General features: G+C 32.1%; 2 protein-coding genes across 3 annotated transcripts in view; one reads left to right on the forward strand and one right to left on the reverse strand.

Annotated features, from left to right (window-relative positions):
- The window catches only part of LOC142976036 (organic cation transporter protein-like), a 53,192-nt gene that overhangs the window by 22,671 nt on the left and 8,972 nt on the right, over positions 1 to 21,549 (forward strand). The window contains exon 1 of one of the 2 annotated variants that reach the window (XM_076119234.1): positions 6,193 to 6,435. The exons of the other annotated variant lie outside the window; for it this stretch is intronic. Coding sequence (XP_075975349.1) covers positions 6,363 to 6,435 — 73 coding nt within the window. The 5' untranslated portion in view covers positions 6,193 to 6,362. Of the gene's footprint in view, positions 1 to 6,192; positions 6,436 to 21,549 lie in introns of those variants that run through there. 2 annotated transcript variants of the gene reach the window in all.
- On the reverse strand, positions 1,473 to 2,599 carry LOC142976247 (uncharacterized). Its single transcript, XM_076119536.1, has 2 exons — positions 2,533 to 2,599; positions 1,473 to 1,920 (listed from the first exon to the last, which is right to left on the reverse strand). Exons 1-2 carry the CDS (start codon positions 2,539 to 2,541, stop codon positions 1,474 to 1,476), a joined length of 456 nt encoding a protein of 151 aa, XP_075975651.1. The 5' UTR covers positions 2,542 to 2,599; the 3' UTR covers position 1,473.

The raw sequence follows: 21,549 nt of genomic DNA on the forward strand, positions 1-21,549 counted from the left end.
AACGAGTGCTTATTTTTTGTTGTAAAAGTTTTACAGCACTTTTTCAAATTTAATCGGCCAAGGCAGGGTTTTGCAATACGATTTCATTTTAACGCTCAATTACTGTTTAGAGTAAATACATAATTGTTCTCGTTATCGTTCATCTATTCAATCTTATCTGACATCTTTTAGTGTGAAACTTTATGGAACGGCGTTGATTGAATTTCATTTTATAATTTGCTTGAACATTACTAAATGATTTTGGAATAATTTATACTCCAATAATTAATTTAGTTAAAACAGCTTTTTTATTTTTTTGTTGAAATGTTCATTGAAACTAGCCAACTGTGCAGGACTTTGTTCATAGTGGCCAAGTGCACAATACATAGGTACACTCTCTATTCCTTTACTCTCATAGTCTGGTGGGACGGCTAAACCGACACGACCAGAGAGAGGTCAGGCGCAGAAACGACGGCTTTACGTGTTCTCCGAAGCACGGAGGTCTACAACCTCAACTTCCTAATTTCGGGCAATCTCTGATTTTTTTTTAACAGAATATACTTTTTGACCCAGGATTCAAACCCGAGACCTAGTGCGCGGCAGTAGCATACACTACCGACCGCGCCACAGAGGCAACCACAAACACCAGCACTTTGGAAAGGCTAAAATACCATTATATTACAATGACCTGAAAATTATCGTTATTTATTTATTATTATTTAATTTATTAATAAGAGAACAGCTTACATTTAAGTACATATTGTTTACTTTAGTTTTTATACATACAAATTCACTTTCCAAACCCTTATCTTTATAATTATTTTAAAGTCCTCGGGCAAGATTTTTTAACAAGAAGAAATACATGTGTTAGTAGATACATTACTTAGGTATCAGAGAGGTCATGTTTAACTCCAACTAACACGGCTGCAAAGTGCGTGTTGTTTTTACTGCCCATTTTGGAATAAACTCATCATACTCAATGTCAAGAAGCATCTATACAATTGTAGTTGAAGCCTGTTCTTTTCACCTAGTCATGCAAATATTTTACATAATGCTAATAACTTAATTATACAGTCAAACTGGCTTCTTAAACGTTAGCAGAATTTTACACTGTGTGCTAGGTTTATTTGGCACTCATAACAATAAAGTACTAGCTTACCAATTTTCAGTGAACTCACAATTTCTTACTGAACTCATCATTTTTAGATTATAGTCTCTTAACACGTGTAGTAATAGCGCTCTCAAAAAACTTAATTTAACATTAAATATATTTTTGCGAGAATATTTTTAATTTAAATGTTCGGTAGTCAAAAACGAGTTTTTTAACCGTTTGTGTTTACATTAAACTCATATTACAATATTTAGTTAAATATTATTAACAAAAACATTAAACAAAAAGAAATAGACTATATTTTCACATTTATTTATTAAAATATACCTTACAACTAACAAATTACTTAATTACATTAACATTATGACACTTGTAAGTTTAACTTAAGGCCTTTTCAGCAGCGATGTTAAAGAATACGGGTTAGTATAAAGTTCCACTTCAATAGGTTCCGTCTCCACTGGCTCCACGATAGCGTCCACGTACAATTCGGGCTCGTAATCAAACAAAGAATCCGTCAAACTGTTAAACACTACTCGTAAGACGTCCGAAAATGTATACTTCTGCAGTTTATTTAGCAACTTATCTCTCATTTGTGTTATAAAACTTCTGATGAAACTCCACGCCTCGGTGATTATGTCTTCAATGATTTCTCTGAATTGATACTTGATCATTGATATTATGGAACCTATTTCTCTCGATTGAGGTACGTCTAATTCCAGCATAGAATCATCGTTCGTTGAACGTGGTCCGAGATGTGTGCTGCCAGCTCTTGAGCAAACAGCATGTAGAGACAAGATGATTGCCAATGATAGTATCGTTCCTCGTAGCAACTAGAAAAAAACGTATTATGTAAAATATGTTAAATTGATAAATTTGTTAAGCCACTACAAAAACCACATTAAAGAATACTAGAGGCCGCCCACGAATTTGTCCGCTTGAAAACCCTTCCCGTGTAAATCCTGATCCCTCGAGAACATGTGTTATTCTGGGTCTACAGCTACCTGTTTACTAAATTACATCGTAATCGGTTCAGGACTATTTGCGTGAAAGAGTAACAAACATCCATACATACATACATTTTTACAAACTTTCGCATTTATGATATTAGTAGGATATATAAAGTAGTATTTTTTAAAAAAATACGTTTAAATTGTCACGTTTCGCGTCCTTCTACGTGTGCAAATTATCTAAAATATCAATGCATATTTTTTTTTTCCTATTTTTATACTTAGATAGATAAATTACAAAGACTCCTGAGATACAAGCTTTAAGTATGGAACTTCCTACATATTTCAATAATATTGTTGAGCAACTAAACGTTAAAAAATAATGTCCTACGTGGTTAAAATAATATATAACAGGGGTCTTGCATTATGATTAATATAAATAAATAAACATAAAACATTTAGGAAAATAAGTAAGTATAAAAGAAAATTATTTACCTTCTCCATATTGGCAACGTATTTGTACTTATTGCTTGAGCGTATATTTCTTCAACTTGAATGTGCTAAATAAGGGTCGCCTATGATATTTATACCACGGTTTAGCCTAATCCCTAATGAATAACTATTAAATAATTATGGTTAATGACAATAATGCCTGATATATTGTATTACGCAATAACGCAACTGAGTCACCACTATCTTTAATTAGGTTATAGATTTAAATACAAAATCAATATACCTGACAACATAATGATAATATTGTGAACAAATTTTGAATACAATAGGTACTGTTTAAATCTATGTTTTTTTAAGAGATTATTCTCACAAACTTCCCAATTTCAGGTCCAGAACAAATTAACAGTAAATATATACTTACATATTCATTCAAAATTGTTTTGATAAAAACCTGGAAATTTCGTTAAATCTTAGTTCTTTGAAAAAACAAGCAGGTAAGTAATTAATTCAATTATTCATATCCGAATTGCTAAAATTCCGAAACGTCTAAGTAGTGCTCTGGCGTAATCATTAAATTTACCTTCATATTTTTACATGACATAGACAAAGGTAAATAGCCAAGTTAGAGCCCTTTTTAAACTTACTACCTTATAATCACACCGAAAGATGAAAATCAGATCATAATCACTATGGATTGCTAACAAGTTATGTAAGTAACTTGAATTTAGTGAAAAATAAGCTTCACTTGCCAACAACATAATATATGCTGATACAGGGAAAACCTTCTTGGCCAACTGTCAAATTAAAGATAAACAGATTTTGATAATGACACGCCAAGGGTATTACTAAAAAGGATTTTCAAGTATTGTATTGTTATAGACATTTCCATACACGTAATTTCCTGCCCATGATGGACAACGTTAACCCACAATGATTAGATAAACTACCACATATTGATATAACAAATTCGCGTTCACCCACTTATGTTTACGTGAACAAAGTCTGTACCATATTTTTCCAATAGGATTTTACGATTTTTCATTAGATGTATATTTCACAGTTTCATTAATATGATTATAGTATATGATATAATATAATGCATACGTATGTTTTATACGTATATAAGTTACTATTTCAAATGAAATGTGCATTTTTTTAAATAAATTAAATTATATTTACAATTTGACAAAAATTATATATGTACTTGAAATAAATTTCTTTTTTTTTCTCGTCAAGAAATTAGAAAGAAGGCACAGAAATACTTAAATAGAGATAATAACATAATAAATTTCATTATCAAAATAACTATAAATTGTCGGGTTTTCAACAACAAAATGAGCATAGGCTCCTTTTATGAATGTGCCTGTGCGGGTTATATAACGGGTGCATTTAGTTTATAGTTATATAGCGGTGTTTTTTATGCTTCCCTAACCCAGAAGGTTTTCCCTGTAGTATTTAATATTACATATAGTAAACGTAAGTTGAAATTAATTTAATTAGTAATTAATTCAATTATATATTAGTAGTTTAAATAAATAAATCTATACTTAATATAATAAAGCTGAAGAGTTTGTTTGTTTGTTTGTTTGAACGCGCTAATCTCGGGAACTACTGGTCCGATTTGAAAAAATCTTTCAGTGTTAGATAGCCCATTTATCGAGGAAGGCTATAGGCTACATATCATCACGCTTCGACCAATAGGAGCAGAGTACCAGTGAAAAATGTTACAAAAACGGGGAAAATTATGATTCTCTTATGTGACGCAAGCGAAGTTGCGCGGGTCAGCTAGTTAACAAGAAGCTGAGTAAAAAAACGTTAAAGAAGCTAAACACTTTCTATAAAATAATACGGATGACTGATATTAACTCGCACATTACTACAGTTAACACATAATAATTTTTATACGGAATCATTATTTGTTAACCGTCGAGAGTATCATAAGTTTGAGTAAATTTTAGAGGGGTATTTCGTTCTACTATCGATAACCGGCTAGCCATCGACAAAATAATGTATCAAAGACACATTACAAATACATACATAATATATTATATGCATATCATATCATTATTTTGAGGAAGTGTTGAATTGTTGCACTTGCTACTAATGGTCTTTAAATCAGACATAAATAATTATCAGCAGATTTAATACAATACTTAATTAAATATTCAGTCATTTGCAATAGTAAAAAATAAAAATGTGGGATGTTGATATTTAACTGGAATACATAAAATAATCTATTAGTATGATTTGTTTACACCTGTCAACATTATCAGATTGTCATAATAATATCTGAACAAAGAGCAATCGTTCTTAACTGCATATGACGAGACATTTGATCTTTAATTGAATTAAAATTCAACCCCAACGCGGAAAAGGAAGGCCGAAATAAACACATAAGGCGTGAAGCCGTGAGAATTATCTATTAATAATTATGTATCTTATGTATCTATACTAATCAGTTCATTCTAATATAACTTTAAAATTGCGGTTTAAAACAGATGCAGAATATTCATGACAGTAATCTCTTGATATCGTCCTTCGTTATATTACTTAACGTATCTTTGAATATTGTGGATAAACAACAAATGATATGTAGCCTGGTTTCAAAAACTAAAGACAAGTTTCTAAAACAGTATAAGTATTTTTTTCTTGGTCTTAAGTATTTGCTGGATACACCTGCGCAAGGATCAAGAGATGCTTGCGAATCCTTGATCTTGCTTGTTATAAATATAAGTCATAGTTATATAAGTTTAAAGCAAGGAATATTAGCTAATGACTGCTGCTTTGTAGTATAGTTTTAAATTATTATGCAGTTTTAATTGTCTTTGAGCTTTGTACTAAACACTAGACCGTGCGACCTTTCATCATCTTATTAAGTCCAAAGTCTTCTATATGTTCGTAAACCTAACAAATGGTCGGTTCATTTGTCAAGGAAATACTGAAAGTGCTTTCGAACAGGAAGTGTTGTTTTAATCATTTCAAATGCATACAAAAATTATTTCGTAGTTTATAACACCGTTATCAGTGCAGCTTTAACAGTACACTGTCCCTCGTTTGCACACACGTAGAAATGAAGAATCAGAGCAAATGCTACTCATGTACTTAAAGTTCTATAGCTCTGACATACCAAAGGTCAAATCACAAAAACACACGCTTGTAATTAAATGAAAACATGAGAAGTGTAAAGTGTACCTAATACAAGTTCCTAATTCAATACATCCATATCATATCCAATGTTTTCTTTAGTTAATTACTAGGCATTAGTTGACTCATCAATCAAATTGTATGTATGGAATTGATATTATTAATGAACCAATCGTAACTACAATTATACCTCGAATACAAATCGTTTAGTCCATTCATGGATTATATTGACATTGTTGATGTTCATATAAGTAAGTACTTCAACTGAATAAATATGTTTCATTACTGTTGTGACGATACAATTAATAAAGATTAAATGTACGCATCATACGCTTCAATTGTGGATTATAGAATCTCCTTAATGATCTTTGCTAAACGTTGCACCAATTAGACTGCAGTGTAACATACGTGTAATTAGAATCGTGTGTTTGTTTACACTCACATAGCCGATTCTTATGATAGAAGTTATTCGAAGATTAATAAGATATCCTCGTGTGTGATTTAATAGGGAGCGTGGCAATGAGACCGAGCGGCGCGGGCGCCGGTCGCAGCGCCAGCGTCACTTCACTCATCAGTCTGATAAAGTATCAGTTCGTAGCGAGCCGGCTACGCTCGTGTACAATACTATATTTTCACGAGTTTTCGTAACTTACAGGACTTGTGAATTCGTTTTAATCTGTTTATAAACATTTAATTTAAAATAACGATACAAAGTGTTCATTTTATATATGGGCGACATAAACAGAGTTAATACCTTTCCTGACATTATGAGAAAGTGCTTCAAGATGGGGTTGTTTAAGAGTGAGTATTTACATTATATTTAGGGTGCTTTATGATTCGACAAATTTGTGCTTTAATTATCTAATGTATATCGATCATATACTGCAAGCGCTGCCAAGTAATATGAAAACAAAACTGCATGACATATCAGGGAAGTGGGTACATTTCTGTTTATATTTTGTTATAAATTGTAATTTATGACGTAAACAAATAATCACGGTTCAAACAACTCAATGTAAATAAAATGAATTATTATGTAAACAAAAACGAACTGACTCTAGGTGTTATATAAAATAAAATACGCTTAAGATAACAAAATTGAAGGAACATGAAAATAAAATTGAATCCTTCCTTATTTGCAATCCATAAGAAAAGGATTCATTGCAAACACAAATGATAAAAAGTATAATTAATGTCGTTAAGCCTAGTTTGTACGCAACTAGTCAATTATTTAATTAACTTGTCCAAACAGCTGACAAATGCGTTGCTAACAATGCTTTAAAAATATTTTCTTTACGAGATTATTTGCATTAACTCTCGTCTGGGACATTTATAGTTTGATAAACACAATTGAGATAACTTGTTATTAATGCCTCGAGTTTATTATAATCTAATCATTAAGTAAATTGTTGCAGAACATAGCATCAATAAACTGAGTTGAAAAATTGCTAGCTAATCATCTTCTACATACCTACATATATTTTACAAAGATAATATTTACTGGAACACAATCATTTGCAACACGTTAAAGTTAATTGTTAAATTAAATTTATTGAAATTTGTTCCGAAGTTCAAATATTAATACGTTTGCGTGTAATTTATAAAACTGTGTGTTATTCTCGTAAATATCGGTTATGGAAACAATGAAATACCAATTCTACGGTGCCTTTGGTCCAAAAGTTTTATTCCGATTAATCTAAAGAAATGTATTTGTGAAACTTGTCCTCTCGACCAGTGCGCTTGCGCATTTGAATGACAATCTCAATTTCACCTTCGTGGTTTTCGGTATTCTTTAGGAATAAAGATAATATTTTTTTGTTTTGTTAGGCATATTCAGTCTTGTCGGTTTGTTTTCCTTAATTCTCCTCAAATAATTGTTATTCTTACTACATTTTTAACAATCTACATTTATGACATCTAGTTTTTTTTGCTAGATATTAAAGCGCCAAAGCTTTCGGTACATTACCATTCGACTCCAAATCTATACAAATGAAAATACTACCCTTATTCATTAAATCAATTTAATACCGTAGCTATTAAACACAACCGAAGACAGACTTATTGACAGGCAAACAATTTCAATTTATAACAAATGAAATGCATTAAAATAATAAAAAACCGAACAAAGCTGCAAGTCCACATAAAATGAATGACCAGAAATGCATTTGTATTCACTTAACACTTTTATAGCCAACAGGAAAACCTCAAAGTTTCCGAAAAATATTACCACCTACTGAAATTTTGGCAGTCTTGTACCAACGCGACATTTTCTGCATACTTAAAGCCGTAATGCCGTATAACTTATTTGATTATTTAATCCACAGGCAGGGATCAATTCATAAAACAATTAATGATTTCATAAAATATTACGCTATGTATGTACCTCGTCTTAAAAAACTTATGTATCTTAACAAGTTGCTTTACTGACCTAGGACAACAAAGAGAATCTTACTCATCGATATATTAATTTGACATAGCTTTCAACTATCATTACAGTTGCAGTTCTTAATGCGATTGTTCCCCAATTGTAGCTTAGTTACATAACTATACATACACTTTAAATTTCTTAACTGTATCAACTTGGTTAAATTTAAAACAACGCAGACCAAAGTAAAAACAAGCGTTAGTCACAGCAACTTTTCACTCAAAAAATATAACTAAAATCGAAATAATATATTAAGAAATGAATCTTCAAATGTAATTGGTTTTCTTTGCATAACATCCATCTAGCCGCAGCAGCAACAGAATTAAGTCTAATGCGGGAGTCGCGAATGACATAATAAACTGCACACTCTTTTGTTTCGATAACTTGTCTGATAAAGATAATGCTAAACGTTTTTTTTGTGATTGGTACATATCCGCATGCGTAGCCTAATGTCAGGATAAAAACTACTGTCTGGTATTTTAGCAGCTAGACTTTAGTTGCACAGTCATGAGTACGCAATATTCGTATCCATGCGATTAATCTTAATAATTAATTCCAGTCGTGACTGAATTTGCATTTGTATCTCCTAGACACTAGTATTTTTTAAGTTGGTCTATTTTATCAATATAGGACTACATGTTTTTCGAGACTTCCTTAAATGATCGTTGATATAAAGTATACATAATCTAAACAATTTAAATATATCACATAATAAGAAATAGAATAAATATACATTCTAAACTCGTAAGATCAACAAAATAAATCATGATTTAACATGCCCCTTTCCGGAAATTGGTTTACGATTTACTTATGGTTTGAGTAATATACTGATTTCTGAATTAAGTCCAGTAGCAATTAAAAATAAATCGGAGATATTAAGAGTTAGTGAAATGTACAATAGTTGAAACAGGAATGGGCCTCGTTGCTGGTAGCTATTTCAATCTATTCGGTCGAGCGGGTGCGTTGATCACAGCGCTAGGTGCAATCAGGGCGCTTCGTATGCATCGTCGCAATCCCACAATACACTTTGACTATGTACGTGTATAAACAACCATTTGCAATCGTTCGGTTTGTTAGTAAACATTGGCTTTATGAGCATATATTTTTATGAATAATTGCAAAATATAATACCTCAAAATTAGTTAGCGATGACAATTTTTGGGGGACACTGAAAAGTAATTATTGTACATTTCGAATTCAGTAAATTAGAATAATTACTGTATATATTGTTTATATATTATGTCAAAATACAAACATACAATTGGCTCTAGATATCAACGGGGTATTGCAGAATTCAATAGTTCTGTTATGTACCTTAGGACCTACTTCCAATTTATTGCATTTATCCGCCAGAGGAAATTGCGGGCATTATGTAAGCACTAAGCACTAATTTAAATGTTGTTAATAATAAAAACGTTAATTGTTCTGTTTTGCTAAATATACCTTTATTACATGGTCAAGAGATAAATTAATTAAGTCTAATTGATGCAATGTATTCTCGTTTGTACAAAAGGCCTATTATTAGGTGTAACGCGCAAAATGACCGTAAATTTTAAATATGTGTACATTATGGAAATATACTTTTTAGGAGCTCAGCTTGTTAGATTTATGACTTTTGGGTTTATACAGTTGTAATATAGACCGAGATTGTGAGTATTTTTTGCGGTACAATTATCGCCAACGGAGGTATTTCGTAACCTGCGTACGCCGTAATTGTCAAGTCAGTGCCTTGCTTGGCGGCTAATTTGACGTATAGCATGGAAGTTTTGTAATATTGCAACAATGAACAATGTTTTTGCGTTGCGAATTACCGGCTTTTGTTATATTTACAAGAAACTAATGTTTTTTTTTATTTTTCATCCATTTCATTAGAGATTATGAACGAAACATTACTTAAAAAGCATGTTTGAAACCGAATTCCACTTAGACACTCATTAACCCCGTAGTCGACTGATAATATTATTGTTGAAAATGATAATTGGTTTACTTGTATATTTATTTGACGGTTTTACCACAGCACTCAATTTACCTAGAAGCAACAAAGAAAGATATTTACAGATCGCTGCCAAATATGATCTATAAACACTAAAACCTTATTGGACCCAATTCGGGGTGCTGAGATATACCGATAAAACCCTTTTACGATAATCGAAATAGACAAAAGACCAACAAATATCTTTAACCGAATCCTCAATAAATACAAACATGTTAGAAATATCGTGGGTCGACAAATGTATAGGACAATTTTATAAATCTAATAAATAGTAGTAATTTACCGTTTTAACCGACGATTTGATCAACCAGTGTACCTATGTAACACGCAAGCCCCAAGAAAATAGTCTTGAAACTTTATTATTTTATTTCCATCAGAATGCCTGGAAGAGCCCTGAAGACATTACTATCACAGTTGACTGTAACTAATGTCCTTAAGAATATTATTAAACCAGTCACCTACATCTTTGTGAAAAGTTCACATGCAAATAATTTTAGAATATGCATTAGTTTTTGTATGACGGCTATTGAAATTTTTGATGCACATATTTGTGACTAGGAAGCTAAATATTTTATCAATTCCATTATGTATCAAACAGTTTCATTTAGCAAGTACGTTTGTCTTAGAAAAATACGAAAATTCGTCAAAAAAAATCTATTGTCACATTTGTATTTGTACGTGTACGAAAATAGAACAAAGTAAGGTTAGTGTAAATAACGATTTAGTTTGGAGAGCAAATAAATTATTCAGAAAACCTTATCAAGTCAGCGTTAGTGACAAAAAATAACTATAAATTTTATCAGTCTCTTTTAACCGTACTAACGCTATTTCTTATTTAATTCTTCGCCCCCACATAATTGTAACAACAGCAGTTTGTTTAGTGCAACAGGTACAAACCGCTTCACTAGAGTACCTGTGATTTAGAATTCTACTCATCACTGGTTGTAAAAAACAATAGACCGGCTAGCAATTCGCCATAATCCAGCTACTTCTAGATTGACCTGGATTGAACTAATGCACTTATATATTAACAAAAGATTATGGAAATTTGAGACGGATCGTCTGGACAAAGGGTTTAAGAACATTCAAACATCTTGTGAAAATGATCAAGGAGGCATACATATTTGTTAAAACAAATGATGCTTTTTAATTTTCACCTCATTAATATAATTTAAATTTCTTCAAATTATTATAATCGCGAATCTTACTACCCACTACACTAGTAGAATATACCTATTCAATTCTTCTTCTTCATTAATGTATTTCAAAGTTGTGCAATAAAAAATATACTAAAATGTAAGCAATCTTATCTCACAAATTGCAAGTCGTAAGAGCGAATAATTATTGTTTGTGTAGTGTGCAAATTAGGTTTAATGACCCAGAAGTAGACATTTGTTTATGAATAGGCGAGACAAACCTTAAAACGTCTGTTGTCATGAGACAGTATTGTTTCCTACAAGTCAATCGCGGTTCAAATCACGTAACACTACATACTACGAGAGGACAATTCAATGGCAACAAGTAAACCGATAACCGGTCTCAATTATGGGCCAACTTCACAAACAAATAAGCCTCGCCGGCTCTACGACGGAAGCACGCAACTTCCGCACTCACTTCCGAAGAGATTTTTTTAAAGTCAAGGTCAAATTTTGATGACCAGCCCAATAAAGGTCTAGTTCAACTAACCAATATTTTAGTTGATAGAAAATCGATTATTTCAATGACTTGCTCACACGACGAAAACAAAAATTATTGGCGAAACCCAATTATTAAAATCATAAATTTTTGGATAGATGACATAACTGTCAACTTATTTTTTTTCTACTTAACTTATGTGTATTTAGATGTTATTTAACTCTATGCACTAACTTACAGCAACAAATTACTACATACCTATAAAACTTCGAACACTAGAACTTTATACTATGTAAACAAGCATTATCTGGCAAAGTGTCGTTTTTCCGCAGTTGTGCCCTTGATCATGATACATGAATTCTATGCACGCATTTATTTTTTATATGCATCTATTTATTATCTACTTTATCGAATGTCTGTCAAACGCAAACGTGCTGGTATTGTACACTCTGCAAAAATTATATTAAATTTAGCGACTTATTCAGGAATAGATTTTTATCATGAGTCATCATAAAAAAGGAACGTCAATGAGGAAAAAATCCTTAGTCGAGGTGTTTTCGTGCAAAGAATATTATGTATTATGCTAAAAATAATATGTTGAAAAACTTACGTAAAGTGACAATGTTTCAATGAATTGTAACAAATAGATTTTTTACAGACGCATTACAAAAGATACGTGATATTTTAACATATTATGTTTTCTTTGTAAAAACGACCTTGGAAGAACATGAGCTAAGAACTTTAATATTGTACTGATAGGCACCGGAATTACTCTCTATGTCTATGATTATCTTTGATATAATGTACTAGTAAAATAGTGTACATTAATTTTTATAACACTTACTTTTATGTCACAAAAGGAGATAAGCACTTAAAAGCTAAAGCTAAATAATACCTTATTTTATGTAGCTTTCAAACATTTAAAGTATTCGGAAAACAAGTTTATTTTATAACAGTGTAGGGTCGTTATTTTATTTACCTTTTTATATATTTAGCTCCCGAGATCACACTCTCTATAGCGCTACGAAAATTCTATCAAAATCGGTGACGAGGTTTAGTAACAGTAAGTGGACTAACAAGCAAGCTCAGAAATAGTTATTTTAATATTACAGGCCCTTAAACGACTAGCGTGTTGTGAAAGTCGTTTTAAAACATGACATGTGTAATAGACTTATTAACAGCTTTTAGTTCAACGCACTGGCGAAAGCAAACTGCACAGACCGCTTCTTCTGGTTTGATAATTAGTTAATTACGAGAATAATGCAATAAATCTTTGGAATCATTCATGTATAACATTCCAGTAATCACCAATTTAGACTCCATGAAAAACTAAAATAAATAAAAGTAAAATTAGATACTAAACTTGATACTGGACACAGAATAACTAATGAGTAAACAAAAAGTCAACAAATTACGAAAGAGTACTTTTATATGTAAACACATATTTACATAAGCAATGAATATTCATGAACAACAAAACGAGTCGGAAATAAATTGATTTATTACCTATATTCTATCGCCATGAAAACATAAATAGAAATCTTGATACATTGATCGGATATTGATTGTTTTGATGCATCGTCTTGATCATTATTAGTATTATCGACATTGTGACGTATGTTCCGTTCACCTGTCACGCATGCAACCTGCAATTATTAGGTGTCGCCCTTCACTCAAAGATTGTTGATGCAACTCATAATAATAGCTAGAGTATCCGACCACTTTGCCTAAATTACACCTTTATGAACACTTTAAATCTGTCCTTGTATTACATTAGTGCTTACTTAAATATCCTTTTCTTTGTTGTCGTGTTATGTAATATAATAAATTTAAAACAAACACATTTTTCATGTGAGTTTCCGTAATTATACTTCCTTAAAGATCTGTTTGATTCATCGCGTCTTCATCTTTCTGAATTGTTTTGGTATCTTCCTGTTTTATAAATATAAATAACATTAGTCAGCTCTATAAAAAGTCTTCAAAGGATATCTCCGAAAGGTAGATCGCCTTTTGCATCGGTAGTTACTAAAGCATATGTTAATTTCACATAATTGACTATTTTTTGTATAGAATTGTGTGAAAAACTATTCTCAGGTATTTTCAGTCACAAAAAGAAGCCAATTATCTAATTTTTGGTTAGCACCTTTTCTATTTATTAAGACCAAAAATAAAACAATAAGTAGGTATAGTAAAATAAACCTCTACAATGACATGCAACCTCGCTCGAAAAGTTTTATTTGAAAAAGAAATAAGTATTTTTAAATTATCTGCTGCGGCATTTTCCCGATTTACGGGAAAAGCATCATAGAATGAGGAAGTCGCTTTAACATCTAAAATAATAATAAAATATGTACGAAGGAATACAGCGACCTTTAAATGTTATATTCATACCAAAAATATTTTAGGTGTTTGATCTACAGGTTAACTTAACTATAAATAAATATGTTTTTTTTTAATCATAAGGGTTAATTAAAACCGAGTCCTCTATTATTAGTTTGTTCAAAGTACATTATCTACACTTTCAGCACAAAAACTTTTAGCTTGATCTTAGTTCACCATTTTCTTCAACATCCTATAATCAAAATGAAGCCAAATAATAAAAAATAGGTAAATCCAATTATCTGAAATGCAAATTGGAGATAATTCATACTAATCCAATAATAACATTGTTTTTTTAATCTTCAATTACAACGGCTAATTGCCATGAATAAAGTTGAAACAGAAATAGATTTATGACGACAAAAAATAATCTGCAGTTACGGTATGGTTCTGTTTTATCAGTTGACTCTCTAAAACATGAGCAGCATTTAGAAGCTTTTAAATACCTTCTTAGTTATGTTTTGATGACGTCATTGGTCATGGGTACCATTTATTCCCACTGTACTTTATAGGTAACTGGTGGACCCGCGCATCTAAATGATTTTGGGGTTGGTCATTTTGTAGTCCATAATTAATACCTTAGTTCATCGGTTTATCCTGAAAGAGTGACAAACATGCCGGAATAATACGAGTCATATTAGTAAAACGCGAATCTGATTGTCAAAAGATAGTGTATTCTAGCTATAGAGAAATATGAATTGCCTTATCTAGGTTGAATTATCTTAGAGATGTTGTTTCGTAAGCGGATAATCTATTCGAAGCATGTATAATTAACTGTATAACACATAATCACGTAATAATAAAGTGCAATAGTAACTATCTATACCTCATCTGTCTCATCAAATAGGTATCTTTACCTACCCTAATTACTAAGCCAGTACTATACGTATAACTATGTGCTTAATATTAATGAACAACAGATACAGTTGTAAAAGGCATACATATTGCTTCATTAATCTATAATAAGAGTAAGTACTAATGAATTGTGTCTTAATAGTTAATTAGTTATCAAAATTATCAATGCTGTTGCATGTGAAATCTAACTCATTAACCTATATACAAAAGGTTTGATCAGCTACAACTACAACACAAATTACTGCAATAGTATAGTATAAATGTTACTTATATAGATATAGTATCTAAGATTCAATATCTAGATTATCATCGCTTATCATTTCAAGTCTTCATTCTTAACCTCTAATGAAATATCGGCCATGAAATAGCATTACTCAAACGTTTAGATAAAAACAATAGGCATGTACATATTTTGCATGAGAAAAAATGTTTATAAAGCTGGCTTTCATGTGCAATATGTCATGTGCCAAAATTCAGCTCAATCTGTTTAAAAACAATCCTTTATCGACAAACATAAGGAGATTTTGTTCTGTTATAAAGATATGCTTGATTAAAAAAAACTGTTAATAATCTTATCCATTTAAGTAGTAGCGAACGCCTATTATTAGTAGTAGGTAACGCGCATAACAAAGCGACTTTACTTCACCACACTAAAAAAATAGTTTAAAGCGTTATATTCAGTTTCCGTTTACAACAGCAATCGGTTGCAATTAATTATTTACTTACGTAAATACCTGTCATATTTAACACGTAAATGTGGACATCAAGGTATTATTCAAATGAGCGGTAAACAGAAATTGCATTTAAAATTCATTAGTCAAACGTAAATTCAGATAATATAATTATTCAAACAAACAATAATAAAATCTGTTTTAATTTACTTAAGAATAAATTATCTTGTTATAAATTGATGCAAATGGTCTCAAACACCGTCTAGGCATTCGAATCAGATTTAGCGCAAGACTAAAGATAATTAAGAATACTAATTACAACATCTAGTATGTACTTGTTACACGAATATCTAACTTTAGTAACTCCCGGTTTCTGAGGTACATTTAACGGTAGTTTATCTATTCAATAGTGTTAAAACTCATATAAAAAATGCTATTGAATAGATAAACTACCATTAAATGTTCTCAGAAACCGGGAGCAAGTCAGTGTTAAACTTTGCAATGTAATCAAAAAGTGTGTAGTTAATATTTCATATTCTTTTTATCCAGTAGCTCGTTTAGGCATTCGTAGTGTCCCGGGAGAGAGGTGTGAATAAATAACAGGGTCGCTCAACGTCCTCTTTCATGGGCTGCTCAGATATTCAGAGAGGCCCGAGGCTGAGATACTCACTTGTGACTATGACGCCCGTTTTACCTCACTCACTATCATCCAATATCGTCTAGTTTTGCTATTCGCCGATCTGAATGGTGAAAAATAAGTTTTTGTACTCTACACAATTTACAGGTGTTATAGCTATGTTACTTATTACACCTTCAAATATACTTAGGCATAATTTAATGAAAATAAGTATAAAATAGAAAAACAAAGATTAATTGTTTTACTAACAAAGCAATTAACAGTCGATAAACGTAACTTTATTGTTTTCTAAAATGTAACCGGTACCCTTGTAAATCAAATGCCTTTCCTGATTTTCCAAAATTGGTAATTTTACTCTAGATCTTTGCACAAGGTCAAATATTGACCTCATATAACATTTTATAAGATAATTGGTTTTATTCGTAATAGATCATTTAACCACTGACCTCGTCTGATTTTAGAATATATGGCTAATTTGTTTAATTCCGTTAACGAACAGGAAAAAAAATCGGAACCATCGATGTGCGTACATAATATATTATAAGTATGTTGTTCCTTATGTGTAAATATTGTTTGGTACAGTTTAAAAGGTCATTGCGTCCCAGCTTCTGTGTCTAGGTTAGCGCCAATTATGAACTTGTTGTCCTTTGGTCAACATTCTGAATCGACGCAGGAGTACGCTTATTTTCAATAGGAAGTAAAAACTACTAGAAATGTGTGATCTTGACCATGATACGATAAATGTCACGAACAAAACGTTACTTCCTTCAAATTATTTACATTGTTAATTTCTTGTATTCTTTCATAACAATGCGTCACAGATTTTACGACTAATCCTTTGATAAAGCTCTTGAATTGCAAACAGGTCAGAAACTAGCATTGAGTACATTTATTGGATGAGTTGAATGACGTAACTTGGCACCGGGAGCGGGAAAGATGAGAGATTTTCTACATAGAAGACCAAAATTGCACATAATATTGAGAATGCATTTATTACGATTTCGTGACTTGTTTTGCAGAAATATTATCGCTACACGTTTTTTTAACATTGGTTTAAATTGCTTTGGTGTTTCGAGAGCAGTCATAAGTTATAATTACAGGCTGTCAGGGTTTTCTATTAATAACTTTATTATTGCATATTGCATAACGCAATGCATTGAAGAATTGACACATGATCCGACACTCAGAGTAAGAATTGTTGCGTAGATGGAATAAAATAGTTAGTTGACGTATTTAACCACTTAACTTGAGATAATATATGGACCCTCGAAACAGTCGGTGGACGGAAGCAAGTGCGATTATATTATATTAGCTTCGTCTGGACTTGTTATGTCCAAATTGTTTGTAAAAGATGGTCAGCCTTCACCTCTTTCCGCCCGCATAGTTAACTCCCGTTTCGTCTCACGACGTGCATACAAATCCAAAACAAACAAACAGGAAGCCAAGCACGTGGAAAGGAAATTGTTCCAAAACAAATATATTGATAGAACATATTTAAGCTATTTGTTTACTACACGAATATTTGAACACACAAGTATAAATAAAAGTATCACATGAGCTCAGCTGCATCACCGTCATCGTAATAGATGTAAAGAAATTCGCTTTCCTATCGTGTCATCATAAAACTCGTTCTTGCAGAAAGTTTTCTTCACCGATTAAAGTAAAAAAGCAAAACAATACTCCTGGTTCTGACGACACCCTCGGAAGTAACAAATCTGATTGATCTATTTAATTGTGACAAAGTAGTACGTCAATGTATAAGAAAAACTTTTCAACCTTTTTCCTACCGACTTTTACCTTCCTACATTTTCATCGTTAGAAAACCTATTTTCATTGATACGTTTTATACTTTTTCATGTTATCCGGATACCATATAAAGTAGTTTGAGTTTGTAATGGGTTACTCGGATGTTTTAATACTATTGAAGTTAAACGTTGTTTCTTGTAATGTGTATTAAAGCGAATAAAATTAAGAGGTTATGCAATTACAATTAGCGATATTAACATAATTTCAGCAAGCGAATAAAGCCGTAGTCCGACTTTAGTTTTAAAGCGAGACTAAAACTGTCGTTTTCTTTGTTAATATTTAAGTGAATTTTAAATAACCTTCTCTTAGTTAATAATAGATTACATAAATATAACTATTTAGACAAATACCATACAAAACTGACATTGACATTTCTTGAATAATAATAAATTTAGTCATGCTTAGTTTATTGTTTTTATTGAGGTCTCCATGAGCCGTTTAAGTAAATGACAGAGTTATCTTCAATTACGTCAAATTGCGCTTTAAGTAAACATTATGTAAAATGCACACTTAGGACATTTTAATCTTCAATCATAACTAAACATTGTCTCCGCATGTAAACGACCATGTGAATGTTGATGTAATTTTGATACAATCGCAAATTGTATACTCATTATAGTAACTAGTTGCAAATGGGTCCCGTACGTGTAATAGACGAGACGTCATGTTATGTATTCTATTACTTCATAATATTCATATTTTTTTCATTGTCTTATAATACTGGGAATAACTGTACTTTATTGTAAAACTAGAGGCCGCCCGCGACTTCGTCCGCGTATAAACCCTTCCTGTGTAAATCCCGATTCCTCGGGAATTCCGGAATAAAAAGCTTATGTGTTATTCTGGCTCTTCAGCTACCTATGTACCAAATTTCATCGTAATCGGTTCTGTAGTATTTGCGTGAAAGAGTTACAAACATCCGTACATACATTCTCACAAAGTTTCGCATTTATAATATTAGTAGGATTTATAAATTACATCTGGATATTTGAAATACATTCGATGTATGTAATGCTGTGTTGATGTTTAGACTGACGATGATAAAGAGATTAAGTTTTAAGCGGCTTACTTTATCTACAATACTGATCAATCAGTCTCCTATTTTTTGCTAGAACCCGGTAGAGGAGGCATAAAGTGTATTTGAAATAAGTGGTACAACTACTCGGCGCAAAAAATTACATTATTTTGAACTAGTCACACCTAGTTACAAACTCATACCCACAATATTAATGTTCCGTGACAGCACTGACTTATTAAGTACATACGGGAAGCACTAGAAACCTGCTTGTAAATACTAACTACTAATCTGATATTGACTAATTTATCTTAATGTATATTGTTTAAACAATCATATGTCACAATTTGTTTATAAAAAACCAGTTTGATAGAGTGGGGACCAGACAGTAGTAGTTATGTGTGGATCGACACTGACAGTTCAATGTTAGCTGGCCGGAGGGTCGAAAAGTTCACGCTGCTGAATCGGTTAAGGGCATGCCCATTGCCAACTCTCATATAAATCTATTCAATTGAGTGCGGTCGATGCACTTACTTTTAAGGAGTCACAACCTTAAATCTGTCGGATCACACTTAATTTACTTATCTGAGCGAATCTTTATTACTCATCGTATAAAATGAGTGTCATGTGCAGCCAGGAAGAAGTGTAAATTAAGAAAAATATCATGACGAAGACCGGACGTCGGATTATAATTGTTAAAAGAGCACAATTGTCGTAAATATAGCGACGAGTTAACTTTGTATCAAAATAGGTGTGCGTAATGTTAGTATGTGAGTATTGTACAGTTGTATTAACGAAGTGAGTAACTGTGAGTAACCAGAACAGTGACCGAGTGGCAGGATCACGTCGAATCAGTTTCATTGAGTACATTTGCTTCCGGAGTAGTCCCCCAACGCAGACGCGACCGCGTCGCCTCTCCACACCTATGAGCTAACTCTAAAGTATTCGAATTATATTACTATCGTGTAATATTATAATTCTATTCCACCCGAATTCAAATTTACAATTTTTTACTCTCATAATATTGATAAAACACTGCTGGTTCGCAACCAGCTCATGCTGCAGTGGCAACAAACATCCCGTCTATGTAAAATATCTCTTGCGGAAAAATAATGAAGAAATAACCTGCGATTCCAGTGCTAATCCAAACTCGTACCTATCATTCCAGATCATATCTTTTACCCATCGTAACTCACCATTTGCCTACATCTGAAATGTTTACGAACAGCGATTATAAATTAAGCACGATAAGCAGCAAAGAGTACTTACCTCATATACCTGACCGTATTCTTATGACTAGTTGTAGGGCTATAAAAATTGCATGCAGAATGACGAAGTGGAGTATCGCGTTACACATGAAATCATCTTACTTCTCCTACGTACCGCTGTAAATTTAATTTAACAGGTCACTAGTTGGGTTACGACATTACGATTGAAGCGACGAGCAGAGTGGAACCGTCACAGATTACAATATTTTTTTCAAACCTTCACCAGGAAGCTGGCCCATCAGTGGTGATTAAATTGATTTGTTTTTTATCGCCTAACTACATTGATTAAAAAAGTACTTAACGATGCAATATCCTATACGTCGCGCGACAAACACCGTAGAAAATTGCAATTGCCGCCGGTTTTCGTGGAAACAATTCGCCGTAAAGAAACATTGCAACAGCTCTTGAGAAAAATCTAAAGTTAAAAAGCGGGTCATTGTCAGAATCGGTACAATAAATACAATAGTCCACACTGGTTGTGTTCCACGCATGATATGAATTAATAATTCACATACATAAATAATAACATATACGAAATTGCAATTAGTAGGTATGCTAATTAGGAATGCCAGACAATGATAAAGCGCGTATAGACCGTAGTTGCCTTGATTTTTCAATTGACTGTCTTAATTTTCCCTCATTCAATTTTTTTGCAAACAAGTTCAGATTCAAAATACATGCATTATATTAATTTGACCCGTTCGTTTACTTAATAAAAGTTCAAGCAACTCTCTTCCATTACTGTGTTGCGTATTCATAAAATTATAAAAGTTGATGACCCCTAATATTTTGGTTCACTTTGTCTGCTTATTAAAAAAAAATCAGTTTAGAACACACTTGCCGTAGCAATTATATAAAATTCAAACACACAGTTTAAGATTTTGTTAAATAAAATTGGATAAGCTTTCTTCACTTGGGTTTTCGGAGAGTCTCAATGAGTGTCAGTGAATTTTTAATTAAGGCTAAATAAATAGTGATTAAATAGGCCGAGTCATTCTTGTTGCATATCACGTTAGAGTAAGTTTCATCTTATAAATCTAAAAATTCCTATGTGCGGTCTTCGCTTTGTCACGAACTATCGTTTGAATCAATTATACGTTCCCAGAAAAAATGAATATCTCAGTAATAATCGCGAAGCAACACCAATGATAGTATTTTATTATAAATACGTTCTAGGAACCGAACCCCTCACGACTCTATCCGCCTAGATACTGAACACGTTCTGAACACT

Source organism: Anticarsia gemmatalis, chromosome 10 (genome assembly GCF_050436995.1).
Source record: "Anticarsia gemmatalis isolate Benzon Research Colony breed Stoneville strain chromosome 10, ilAntGemm2 primary, whole genome shotgun sequence".
NCBI classification, from domain to species: domain Eukaryota; kingdom Metazoa; phylum Arthropoda; class Insecta; order Lepidoptera; family Erebidae; genus Anticarsia; species Anticarsia gemmatalis.